The sequence below is a fragment of the Anguilla rostrata genome, chromosome 5 (assembly GCF_018555375.3).
Source record: "Anguilla rostrata isolate EN2019 chromosome 5, ASM1855537v3, whole genome shotgun sequence".
Classification (NCBI taxonomy): Eukaryota; Metazoa; Chordata; class Actinopteri; order Anguilliformes; family Anguillidae; genus Anguilla; species Anguilla rostrata.
In genome coordinates, this window is record NC_057937.1 from 35591169 (window position 1) to 35604305 (window position 13137).

The 13137-nt window shown below is 39.8% G+C and overlaps 1 protein-coding gene across 1 annotated transcript in view; it reads left to right on the forward strand.

Moving 5' to 3' along the window:
• LOC135255161 (dual oxidase 1-like) overlaps nucleotides 1-13137 on the forward strand; it is a 30081-nt gene that overhangs the window by 13174 nt on the left and 3770 nt on the right. Inside the window, exons 11-27 of the mRNA XM_064335964.1 lie at nucleotides 313-415; nucleotides 2384-2556; nucleotides 3471-3646; nucleotides 4064-4182; nucleotides 4606-4743; nucleotides 5136-5237; nucleotides 5955-6160; nucleotides 6330-6515; nucleotides 7352-7577; nucleotides 7916-8009; nucleotides 8509-8684; nucleotides 9435-9507; nucleotides 9656-9700; nucleotides 10800-10978; nucleotides 11245-11475; nucleotides 12095-12194; nucleotides 12530-12579. Of these exons, the coding sequence (XP_064192034.1) occupies nucleotides 313-415; nucleotides 2384-2556; nucleotides 3471-3646; nucleotides 4064-4182; nucleotides 4606-4743; nucleotides 5136-5237; nucleotides 5955-6160; nucleotides 6330-6515; nucleotides 7352-7577; nucleotides 7916-8009; nucleotides 8509-8684; nucleotides 9435-9507; nucleotides 9656-9700; nucleotides 10800-10978; nucleotides 11245-11475; nucleotides 12095-12194; nucleotides 12530-12579 (2377 nt within the window). The remainder of the gene's footprint in view (nucleotides 1-312; nucleotides 416-2383; nucleotides 2557-3470; nucleotides 3647-4063; nucleotides 4183-4605; nucleotides 4744-5135; nucleotides 5238-5954; nucleotides 6161-6329; nucleotides 6516-7351; nucleotides 7578-7915; nucleotides 8010-8508; nucleotides 8685-9434; nucleotides 9508-9655; nucleotides 9701-10799; nucleotides 10979-11244; nucleotides 11476-12094; nucleotides 12195-12529; nucleotides 12580-13137) is intronic.

The following is a 13137-nucleotide window of genomic DNA, read 5'->3' on the forward strand; positions in this document are numbered from 1 at the left end:
GTGAACTCATGCTTTGTGTTTATGTAAACAGTAATTTAATTTGACTATTGACATTTTGGCAGTCTTTACTCAGTAAGTCTGATATTTTTTTCTTAACTGCCTGGTGTCGTCTTGTCTGCTCTTTTGATCTGAACTGGGCTTTAGCATTCAAGAAGCTCACAGAGTGCAATGTTTAAATAAACTAATAGAGTTTATATGATGCAGAATGGATCAAATATACTCCCTTGTACTCCTAAACTCTTAAGAGTTTATTTTACAAAATGCATTTTACTCTATTGTCTGCAATTCTTTACAAGACCTCTTCTGTTCTAGAACCGAAACCTGCTGACGGACCAAGATGTTGATGATCTCATAATGGGCATGGCATCACAGATTGCAGAGAGAGAAGACAACATCATTGTGGAGGATTTGAGAGGTAATTCTCTCTATGTTTTTGTCATTCGTTTGCACATATAGTGAGCTCCATCATGTCTGAGAGGAATACTTATTTTTCTTGATCTGGCTCTGTACTCCACGATTCTAGATTTGTAATGAAACAATTCACATGTGGTTATAAAGTGCACATCCTCTCAGACATTTTATTTAAGGGTGTTTTATACACTTTGGTTTCACTTGGTAGAATTTACAGCACTTTTTATGCATAGCCCCCCATTTCAAGACACCATAATGTTTCAGATTGAGTGATTGACTTGGCCAGTCAAGAATTTTCCAGTTCTGGCTTTGAAGAACACCTTTGTTTCTTTCCCAAGTATGTTTGGGATCATTGTCTTGCTAAATGATGAAGCACCATCCAATGAGGGGTTTTGTTGAACTTGATCAGATAACATGATTTTGTACACTTTAGAATTCATTCTGCAGCTGCTATCAGCAGTTACTTCATTCAGTATCTGTGACAGCCATAAACCATGATACTCCTACTGCCACGTTTCAGAGATGAGGGAGGGAAGGCAGAACCTGGCCATCTTGTTTTTATGGCTAACTAGTGGCTTGTATTTGCAGTGTAGCCTGTTTTTCTGTTTGTGAAGTCTTCTGCAGACAGTAGTCACTTACACATTCACACCTGCCTCCTGAAGAATATTTCTGATTTGTTGGTGAGGTGTTTGGGTTTTTTTCTTTATTATAGTGCGAATACTTCGGTCATCAACTTTAAAAGGTCTTCCTTGGCCTACCCTTTTGCAATTACTGAGCTCACCATTACTCTCTTTCTTCTTAATGATGCTCCAAACAGTTGATTTTGGTAAGCCTATGTCTCTGACTCTTTTTCTTATTAATCAGCTTCAGAATGGCTTCCTTGACTTTCATTGGCACAGCTCTGATCATCATGTTAACAAACCTCAATGATAGACTGCAAAGGCAACCGAAAGCCTTGAATCAAGACTAGATGCTGAAACTAAGAAAGCAGTTGAACAAACCTGACTAATCAGAAACATCTGTGAAGCCCTTCAACCCAAACATAATGGAGCTCTTGAATGGAGGGGACTATGTATAAAAAGTGCTGTAATTTCGACATGGTGGAAGAAAAATGTATAAAATATCTAGCAAATCCAGGTGACTGGAACAAAATCCTGGGATGAACTTTTACTTTCTGAACCTGGATTGTCCACCTCTGAAAATACCCTTTAATTAAGAGCTGAGAATCTGATAATTCTTTGATTACAAATCTAAAATAGTGGATTCTAGATCAAAATGAAGAACATATATGTCTTCGTCCCAAATATTTGTTCACATTTAATGATATATTTACTGTATCTTTCATACAGCATGTTTTTTGTCCCACTATTCAATCATGTTTGGCAAACATGGACTCATATTTGCATCATAAATTAAGGATTGTTGGGATATATAAAACTTTTAAATAATTATTAAACCACAAATGCAAATAAGAGTCTTTGGTATTTTACCAAACATGAATGAATAGTTTTCTTTATTTTGATTCTGTTTTAATTAGGAACTGAAATGGTTCCACAATCTGTGAGCCTCTTTGCAAATCTTTCCTATTATGCAAAATGTGATGCAACATGCCGTGCCAGAAAGTCCAAGAGGAGAAAGTATTTACATTTTGAATCAGTGCGATTTCCAGTGAACTGGTTGCAGAGTTTATCATGGTTTATCGGAGTCAGCTGCAGAGTTTATCATGGTTTGTTGGTACATATGGGAGAATTCAACAGTATCTCTTTATTGCCTTTTCAATATTTCCTCTAAAGTCATCACCCCAGAATGTTGCAAACACACAATGGTAACAAGAGGAAGTAAAATTATGACCAAGAAGAGATATGACTGTTTGACTGTAGCCTGAGAACATATTCAACTATGCCATTCGATGTTATCCTCTTTACCATCCTCTTCTCTGCCCTCTCCGTGTCTTTGTTGCCCCAATGCTCAGATTACATGTATGGTCCTTTGAAGTACACTCGCTCCGACCTGGTTGCACTGACCATCCAGAGAGGGAGGGACAGCGGTCTGCCCAGCTACAACCAGGCGAGGGCGACCTTTGACCTCCCACCAGTGAGCCGGTGGGAGGATATGAACCCCCAGCTTAACAGAACCTGCCCTGAGGTATGCGGGTGATGGACAGTGCTGAGGATTTGTTTTATTTTATGTGTCTTATTTACTCATAATTAGCCTCACTCTTCAGGTTCATAACCTGACAGTATTGGTTGATACTCTGATGTCAGATAAGTTAGCCCAACTTGCAAGGATGTGCTTTACTAATAAACTTATGGTCATTTAGTTTTTCTGAGAAGCCATGGTGTCGTGGTTGTATTGTAGGCAGCGATCCAAGCCAACCAAACCATGACTGACGTAATGCTGGCTTATCCTTACGAGAACCAAAGTTTATGCGTTCCCATAAACTGCTGTGGGAACTATTCAAGCCAACCTTTGACCTTGACGTAATGCTGTCGTAAACATAGTAGAACCAGTCAGAATGGAGGGAAACCTGGAGGGTGATAGCTTTTCAAGTTTTTGGCATATTTTACTTGTATCTCTGCCATTTCACTAGATGTTAACATCCACCCACCCCTCCCCCCCCCCCCAGTTGTAGGACTCCCAGTTATAATAACAGGTGTATAGAACTGTGACTATATGATATCATTGCAAGCATAAATCATTTAAGCATTGATGTAAAGGACAAACCAAAAATGATACTAAGTATAGATGCATTCGTGCTTAACCTCTTTCGTTCATTTTTGGTACAGCAAAAATGTTCCCAGCTGATCTAAACATACAGGGGGGGTTTGCAAATACATGAAATGAACCATTTTCATTTAGAATGTTGATTACACTAATTAAGGCCAGTAGAAGAAGTTTCATACTGAAAAAATAATTTTAAGTATTTTTCCTAGATTTTCAAACTTTAAAAAGGGTCAACATAACAGGAGGGTTAATATACTGAAAAGCAGAATGGGTGTGAGAAGTCAATATCTTTGGCCAAATTCTCCCTAACATGTTCTCCCGGTGTTTTCACACAGCTGTTCAGAAACCTGGCTGAGCTCTATGGCAATGACATCTCCAAGCTGGAGCTTTTCCCTGGGGGCCTCCTGGAGTCTTCGGGGGCCCCGGGCCCCCTCTTCTCTGCCATTATCCTGGACCAGTTTCAGAGAATCAGGGACGGAGACCGCTACTGGTTTGAGAACATGAAAAATGGGTAAAAAAAATTCTATTGAGAAGCAGAGGAAGGCTTTCTTTCAGAATGAATACTGATAAATATAAGAATCTCATATAGCAATAGAAATTTCATGACAATATTAGATTTAATTTTTGAGATTCAGTCGGTTAGTAGTGAGGTTATTATAGATTTGTCAGAGAGGTTTTCTCTTCACGTTCATTGTTCTGAACCAGCTGGTGAAAAAATGGATGTAAAAAATAAAAAATAAAAAAAAAACAGGAAAGAAAGGATAAAACATAAATATTTGTAGCCTCTCTGTGTTTTTGTGCTATATTTGATACTTGCTTCATGCAGGCCGTTTTGATTCTTCAGGTGCGGTGGTAACAGTCAATAAATAAAGTAACCGTAGAACTCCTTTAGTAGTACAGTCTTCTGCTAACAGTAGATCTCCTTTAGTCTTTTCACAGCGGAAGAGGTGCAGGCCATCCGCAACACCACCTTTCACGATGTCATCGTGGCAGTCACCAGTGCACAGAGTGGGGACATCCAGAAAAATGTATTCCGCTGGATGGATGGTAAAAAAAGACCCAGATTCCTATTACTAATTTGCATGTCTTCAATGACTAATGACTATTTCTAGCTTATAAAAAAATGTGCATTATATTATAGTATTAATGTATTCTATTATAGTCAGTTTTTTCTGACTTCAGAAAACATTTACTTGCTAAATTTGAACTGAGTGCTACAGTACCTGCTTAAATACTGCTACACACAAAATTTTCTCTTGAGAGCTGAACATGTTTTCTTTTAATGTGGTTTGTAGCTGTCTTTTTAAATTCTAATGAGAGATTGGTAGATTTAATTACATTTATTTTTATGTTTCAGTTTAAGTTATTCTAATCTAATGTTATCTAATTTAACTACACAGGTTTCCTATGTATCAAATCTAATCAAATCACACAGGTGACTCCTGTAACTAATCTGATCAAACCACACAGGTGACCCCTGTCCCCAGCCTGAGCAACTAAATGCCACAATGCTCCACCCCTGCACCAAGGCCACGTCCCATGACTATTTTGAAGGCAGCGGGCTGGGATTTGGTATAACTGTCGCAGCCCTGTTCCTGCTCCCACCAGGTCTGCTGGTTTTCTCAAATTTATTTTAGTGTACACAACTGTGAACTTTTGGTGGTTAAGGGCACCTAAGTAAATAAATAAATGTATTATTATTATTATTATTATTATTATTATTTTATTGTTTAATAAATGCATTTATAGGACAAGCTTGGATTCTTCTGTAATTATTACTGTCGAGGCTGTTAGGGAGAATGGGGCTGTTGTTTGATTCTGTTTATCATGGTAATGAAGAAAGTCAGACACAGAGGGTGCTGGGATATCACTCTAAGTGAGAGTTAAGTATCTCTGATGCACAACACTACACTCTTCCTTCCTTTAGACTGTAAGAACCTTTTTTCCTTCTTATCTGAGCTGGTGTAATTTCACTCTCTTTCTCTCTCCTCTTCTACAAGTGAGCTTTCTACTGGCCTATTTGGTGGCCCTTTATCGCAAGTCCAAGTTCAACAGGTACCAGAGGAAGGGCAGTACGACGGATAGCACAGGGGAGCCAGCAGGTGGGTCCTTTGACTGGAATGGCAAAGAAAGAGAATTTCTGTGAAGTCCCATTTCCCAACATGCCCCATTCATTCACACTAGACGCTGCCCTGTCTGTTCCAAGTGTACTGACACTCATTCATTCGCTCTTACGACTGCCGCTGCCAGTTCAACCATACTGATCCTGCCCAGTAAAATAAATCATATGTTTAAATGACATAACGTAATATGTCTTTTGAGGGTGAAACCTGTACAACTGTACAATAAGAACCTTTTGGATAAAAAAATCTCTGGTGACTTATTAGACCTGGAAGTTTGGCCCCATTTATTGGCAACACACCTATTTACACAAATTGAGCAATGCCAGGTCTTCAAGCTCTTCCTTGAGAATGATTATGTTTCTGTGAACAGCCTTAATTGGGGAAAAGGTGGAGATGCCACACAGTAGGCAATCCTTTATTGACATTTTGATAAGATATTGTGTGATAATATGCTGTAATAATACAAATTTTAGTCAGTGCTCATAGAGAGGTTCCTGGAAGATCTCCTGAGAGTAAGAGTAAATATTTAAAACACGTTGAGTAAATATGCAAGATTTCTGGAATTTCCACATTATTCAATTTTTATTCTTTCTGTCTCTCTGTCTAAGCACACCCTTACAAAGCAAATGAATAGCCTCTCTCTCTTTCTTTCTCTTTCTTTCTCACCCCTCCTCTCTCTCTCCCCCTCCCCCTCAGCCTTTGAGTGGCAGGGGCCCAGGCAGCCTCAGCAGCCCGTTGGGCTGGAGGTGGACTTGCAGAACAGGAGTTTACGGGTTACGGATGCCAGCGGATCCAACCTCCGCTCCCTCAGCCTGCCCAGCCAGGGCCACTTGGACGCCCTCCTGTCCAGCAACCGCCAGCGCCGCGCCCTGCTGCTTAAAATCCCCAAAGAGTACGATTTGGTGAGGAAATGCGTGTGCTCGTCCTCGTGTCCTTCTGCACCACCATACACGTATTACTGACCTCTCACCTACACCTCTAAAGGCGCCTTTCCAAAGAGCAGTCATATATCTCATACAAATAAAACTAGTCCTTTTGCATCCTAAAAATAATTTTTTTTTCTGCATTCAGGTGTTGTTTTTTGAGGACGAAAGCAAACGTTCAGAGTTTGTGACGCAGCTGGCCTGTGACTGCCCGGGAGGGGCCCAGGTTCTGAGGGCGAGGGAGGTGAGAGAGCAGGACCTGCTGAAGGAGGCCGTGACGCGGGAACAGAGGGCACAGATCGTGGAGACGTTCTTCAGACACACTTTCGCGCAGGTGAATTCTTACAAACTGGCAAGCCATCACACTGAGCCATTTATGGGGCCTTTTATGACTCTTAAGACTCTATCCCTGTGTACCTGATGATTATACTCTGCAGTAAATTATACATGGTTTGAAACAAGGATGCAAAGAAATACACATGCACACACACACACACACACACACACTCATACACACAACACAATTTGTGGTAACACTTTACAACAAGGTCACATAAATTGGAATTAACTAAGGTAGTTTTGAAAATGAATTAAAGATGTACAAATGCATTAATTAAGCACGGAAATTAACTTTCCAATAGTTTGTAGTTAAAAAATGCATTGACTAATATATTAGTTACATGATTATTTATACATTAGCAAAACATAGTATAAACTTATAATTAGTTAACTGTTAACAAATACATTAACTTTTTTTCATTCCAATATGAATTGGCGTTGACTAATGTAATTGTTAACATGAATTAATGATGCACAAATAATTAACAAACTTTAGTTAACTCAGATTAACTTTTAGTAATTAGTAGTTAACAACTACATTATTTAATGCCAATTCACATGTCCTTATAGTAAAGTGTTGCCAAATTTCTTTGCTGGAATTTCAATTTTGCAAGTCAACGTTGTGCCCAATGACAATTATATACAACAATTTAAAATGAGAAACTATATCTACAAGTATACTGAAACTCAGAGAATGTTAGGACTATCCTCTGACATTCCCTATTCTGAGCCTCTAAAATGAACAAGAGCAGACTATTGGCTCATTGGCCTTTTTTTTTTTTTTTTAGCTGGAGCATCTCCTTAAAAACCAAGCCTCTATGTGATCCTCAGGTCCTGGAGATCGATAAGCGTGACGCCGGGGATCTAAGTGGTGTACCCTCCAGGAGGACCAGAGAGGTGCTTCAGTGTGAGCTCAGCAGGACGGAATTTGCCGATGCCCTTGGCCTAAAGCCTGACTCCCTCTTTGTGGAGTCTATGTTCACCCTGGCTGACAAAGACTGCAACGGTTACCTGTCCTGCCAGGAGCTTCTGGATATTGTTGTTACTTTTATGAAAGGTGAGATTCAGGAGGCCATCAATATTCATTGTAGACCTGGGTCAAATAATTATTTGAAGTACTTTAACCCTTTTGGAAACCAGTAATATACCAAATTGTCTTTAAAAGAAGCATCTTTATTACCAGTATTCAGAATAATTATTCCTCTTGTTTACAATTGTCTTGGTTAGCAACTTTTTGGCAAAAATGTCTTACTGGCATCTGGTAATACGGGTGCTATGGTGACACTGTATGGTATATGGTATGGTATTTGCTAGTAAATGTTCTCCCTGCACCCTGCACGTAAGCTATTTTGCATTTGTTTTCCGTCTGTATTTAACTCATGGGGAATGAAACAGGCTCCCCAGAAGAGAAGTCAAAGCTGATGTTTACCATGCATGATATCGACGGCAATGGGTTCCTGTCAAAAGATGAGTTTTCCAGGTTACTGAGGTGAGATTTAATTCTTTCTTCAGTTCTTTCCTGCTTTCATGGCCTACATGCAGCATTGAAAGATTGTGAGGAGAGTACCTTCACACTATCAATAAAAATAAGAGTCAGTATAGTTTACATGCTTTTTTTCCATTTACGTTTTTCAGATGTTTCATTGAAATGACCATGGATGAGGAAACATTGCATTTTGTTTTGTACTACACCACGATCAGATTGATACAGTTTATTATTAATAGTGGATGCAGACCACCTGTCACAGTCTTTCAGTAGCTATTTTGGTTTCTACAACCCCCACAAAAATTGAAACCCCTTAGATACATCTTCAGGATTGGCCAGGAACTTCTGAATGTTGCAATTCCATCCCTGATTGCGGTTCTGATTTGTGGTGGATACTGAAAATATTGTGACCGCTCCCATGAATTTAGGTCTCCAACCTGTTCGTTCAACAGTGAATTAATTCTGGCCAATCACCCCACCCTCTTATCCTCCTGTACCTCAGGTCCTTCATTGAAATCTCAAAAAGCTGCCTCTCAAAGAGCCAAGCAGAGCAGGCCATCGAGGCCATGCTGACGGCGGCCGGGTTCGATGACAAAGAGCAGATCACCTGGGAGGACTTCCACTTCCTGCTACGTGACCACGAGAAAGAGCTGCGCTTTGCTCAGCTCAATATCAAAGGTTACCTCCACTGGAGCGTGTCTTTTACTGCTAATCTCTCCTCCTCCCCCTCCCCCCTACTGTGACTGACCAGATGCAGGTGACATTCCTTTTTAGAATATGAGGCTTTATTGCTGTTGCTGTGATGGTTGGATGGTAAACCATGGTTTTTCCCAGGAAAATAGCAAGGGAGTTCCTCAGAGGGTAAGCAGCGGTGGTGTGAAGCGGTGAGCCATAGTATTCACACGATATAGCCCATGCCCGACCTGCTGAGAGCATGACTACGCAATGCCAATTTTGTTAAACAGCTCACATTTTTTGAATGATTCAAAATAAAATTATGAAGACCTGAGTCTGATGTTTTATTGAATGCCTCCGCTATTAATACCTGGGGGAAACCATGGTAATTCAGTGAAACATTCTTTCAAAATTCCTATTCTGTCTCTCAGTCTTTCTTGCTCTTGTTATGTCTTTAATTCCTATTCTGTCTCTCAGTCTTTCTTGCTCTTGTTATGTCTTTAATTCCTATTCTGTCTCTCAGTCTTTCTTGCTCTTGTTATGTCTTTAATTCCTATTCTGTCTCTCAGTCTTTCTTGCTCTTGTTATGTCTTTAATTCCTATTCTGTCTCTCAGTCTTTCTTGCTCTTGTTATGTCTTTAATTCCTATTCTGTCTCTCAGTCTTTCTTGCTCTTGTTATGTCTTTGAACCCCCGTTCACTTCTTCTCACTTCTTGTCCACAAATGACCTGCAATGCTCTTGCCCCTCTGCAGGGATGGAGATGCAGGGTAAAGACTTACTGAAGAGAAACCACCAGGTATCCTTCATCACCACAGAAAAGAACACGTAAGTTTCTCCCTATCAAAGAAGAAGAGAGTAGGAGTGATGAACATGGTCTAGTTCTGTGCACTAAATAATATTTTCGGTGTTTAGTGGACATTGTCACTGAAGCGTGGAAGCTGTTTTGTGGTTTTAAGTTATTGGTCTATTTCAGTTGCCAGCGTGAAGGAGAGAACCTGCGCAAGAGAATGGGGAGAAAGTAAGGCTTTTTCCAAATGTCTCTTAATTCATTCTGATGAATTTCCATTTTGATTAAGCTATGCATTGTAAAAAGTCATGTCCCTCTAGACCAGATGACCAGAACAAATACATTTCTAAGAGTAAAGAGATAAACAGTGAATTGATTAATAAATGATATTTATATATCATCCAAAATCGAAGCTTATGCTGGTTTCACTTACAGTAGTTCTACCTCAATACTTTCTCCATCTCTGTCTGTAATTCTCTTCCTGGCAGTCAGCATGGTTAAGTCACGGGGATGATTTGGGATCAGTAATTTTAATGGTTTCTCTGGAATTTCTTGAATCACTTCCTTATTTCCTCTTACATATGTATATTACGTATGTATGTTTAAGAGAAACAGCAAAGTTGATAATTGCATTGCAGTGTGGTCGCGTCTGAGAGTACGGTTTAGCACAAGCCCAGAACAAACGCAGCTCTTGTCTGTCAGTTCAGTCATTACCAATGTTACCAGCATTACGGGTTTTTGCCTTATCAAGGATTACCCTTTGCTACGTTTACACGTATACATGCACTATATAACCTCTGGACGTGGTGCATTGATGATAATTACTGGTAATTTTCACATTTGCGTCTTTATTGAAGCTCAAACTATGAACCAGTAATTAGGAGCTGAGGCTCTTTTGCAGGTGTGAGTTCCTTTGTGGTCACACAGGTGATGTCATGTCTAGTGTCTGGTACATCTCACCCAATGAGATAACTCCCGACTGCAAACTGCATCCCAAAGGCCAGAGTCCTTTTTGAACTCCTACTGTAAATGAAACCAATTTTATTAACTTTTTATTTATTTATTCATTAACATCACTGCCCAACAATACCTGTTGTTTTTAGGTCATTGTTCTATAACATGTTTGTGAAAGACTGTCTGGTCATTTGCCTCAAACTGTCAATACAATCAATAGAGCTTTTTAGGGTAGCATGTGCACCACCTCAAAACATGTGGTTTTTCATTTCCTCCTTCAGTTCTACAACCTAACAACTCAACACAGTCAATGAGTACATGTCTGTGTATCAGGCAGAATGTAAAGCTTGCACTATATCATGCTTGCGTCTCTTAGGGAGGGATTCTACAGCGCTAAAGTGTTTGTGAAGCCCATGAGGGAAAGGTACACAAGGAGCAGATTTCAGCAGAGAATACAGCAGTTCAAGCGCTTCATGGAGAACTACCGTCGCCATATTGTCTGTTTGGCCATCATCTACGGCATCACTGCCGGCGTGACTCTGGAGAGATGTTACTGTAAGTACCGCCCCTCATTTCCAGAGAACATTCTAATTGCTGCGTGTGGAATTAACCGTAAAGTTTCCTCATTCCTCCTCAACCAACTGACTGAAAATATCCTTTCTGTGTAGTAACGGTTCACTGCAAATTTAACAGGACCTCCCCGATACAAACATTCCTGCAGTTTGAAAAAAAAAAAAAACTTCCTGAGGTAATTTGGATGCCAGATTTTGAGAGTGAAATCCTCTGGACTAACAGATACAAACCAATGGCCCCGTTCTTAGACTATGGTGCGCAGGCGGACGCTTCTGGTATCCCTGAGACCACGGCAGTGGGCATCGTGGTGTCCCGTGGTTCGGCAGCCGCTGTCTCCTTCCTGTTTCCCTACATGCTGCTCACCGTCTGCCGTAACCTCATCACCCTGGCCCGCGAGACCTTCCTCAACCGCTACATCCCCTTCGACGCCGCCATCGACCTCCACCGCTGGATGGCTATGTCCGCCATCGTTCTCGCAGGTCTGTTGGGGTCGCGGTTGCTTGTATCGGCTGTGTCAAATCCCGGTCCTCCAACGCTGTAGCTGCCCAGCCCAGAATGTGAACTGTGCAGCAAACAGTAGGGCAGCTAGAGGTATTTGCAGAGAGTGCACATGCTTATCTGCGACCTCTTGAATTGGAAGACGCTACAATAATGGGATTGGCTTTCAGTTTTCACAGCTTTCAGACTGTGAAGACTGTGGTAGAAAGTTGTCCAAAAAAGTAAAGGAAAAGGACAACGATGGCCAGCATGGGATTATTGTCCCCTGGAGCTCTGAACTGCTTGATTGAACTGATGTTTGCCATCCACTCCCTGGTGTGGGCTGTTCAACATCAGCTGAGGATATAACACATTTTACCACTTTAAATTACAGGATTGGAATAATGGCCAGTGTCTCATGTGTGGAAATAAAATGTTTATACCAGCTTTGGTTAAGTATAGAGGGTAATATTTTTGGTTGACTTACTTTCTGCAATATCCATTATGCATTATTAGTATGAAGTGTGCATATGTGGAACTGGAGTAACCATTGTAATGTTGTGTTTTTAGTGAAATATTTAGCCAAAGAGTCTTTCTGACTTTGGTTCTTTTGATCTTTAGTCATTCACAGTTTAGGTCATGGGGTCAACGTCTACATCCTCTCTGTTAGCAACCTTAACATCCTGGCCTGCCTATTCCCCAAAGTGTTTCCAAATGATGGGTAGGTAATTCAGTCATTCTTCTTTCATTTAACTTAGTCCTAGTTTTTGGTTTGCTGGTTTGCTTTTGATTTAGCTTATTAAATGTTTTGAGTTACATGATTTCATATCTCATTAAGAGCTAGTGAATTACTAAATAACATGGTAAATTTTAACCAAATGCCTTGAATTATATTTCTGTACAGTGTCATATTGCGCTGTTGTGTTTTCTGTATATGATGACTGTGTGTCATATTACATTTTACAATTTTAAGAATATGTTACTTTCCTTGAGCACTGGTGTTTGCTATAAAAACCAGCAATACATTTCAAATAATCTTTTTAAATTTTTGTTTAGTTTTGAACTGCCTCAGAAGTGGACCTGGTGGTTCTTTAAGACCGTTCCAGGTATGGCAACAGTCCTATTCTGGCAAATTCTGTGACCATATCCCCTAGGAATGAAATATTCAGTCTGTGATTGTTCAAAAAGAAAAATGGATTGTAATATCAGCAAGGTCAGGATTAATTGAAATATGTCTAATTTTTTGGAACCCAGCAATTTTAACCGTTTAACACCCTCGTTCAACGTCCAGCACTCTGAATACCGAACACGAGTGCATCAACAGTTAAAACACCTTAAAACATCTAACATGTAAAATATATTTATTTGATATAAATATGTTTATTATTAAAGATATCAATTATCAGTTAAATCGCTGAATTTGTTGATAGGCAGAGCAAACTGTTAGATCAACCTTTATCCAAAATGTACAACTCACAACCAGATGAAAATGAAGAAATGTGTTAAGTTACAACAAATATACACGTCTAATCTAAAGACGAGGTTCAATTACCTTAAAACAATTAACAAAGATTATACACATGGGCAGTCACACAAGAAATAAATATAAGTGGATACCAAACCACAGCTTTTGTCTCAAAGTAATCCAAGGATTTGCAAATTTC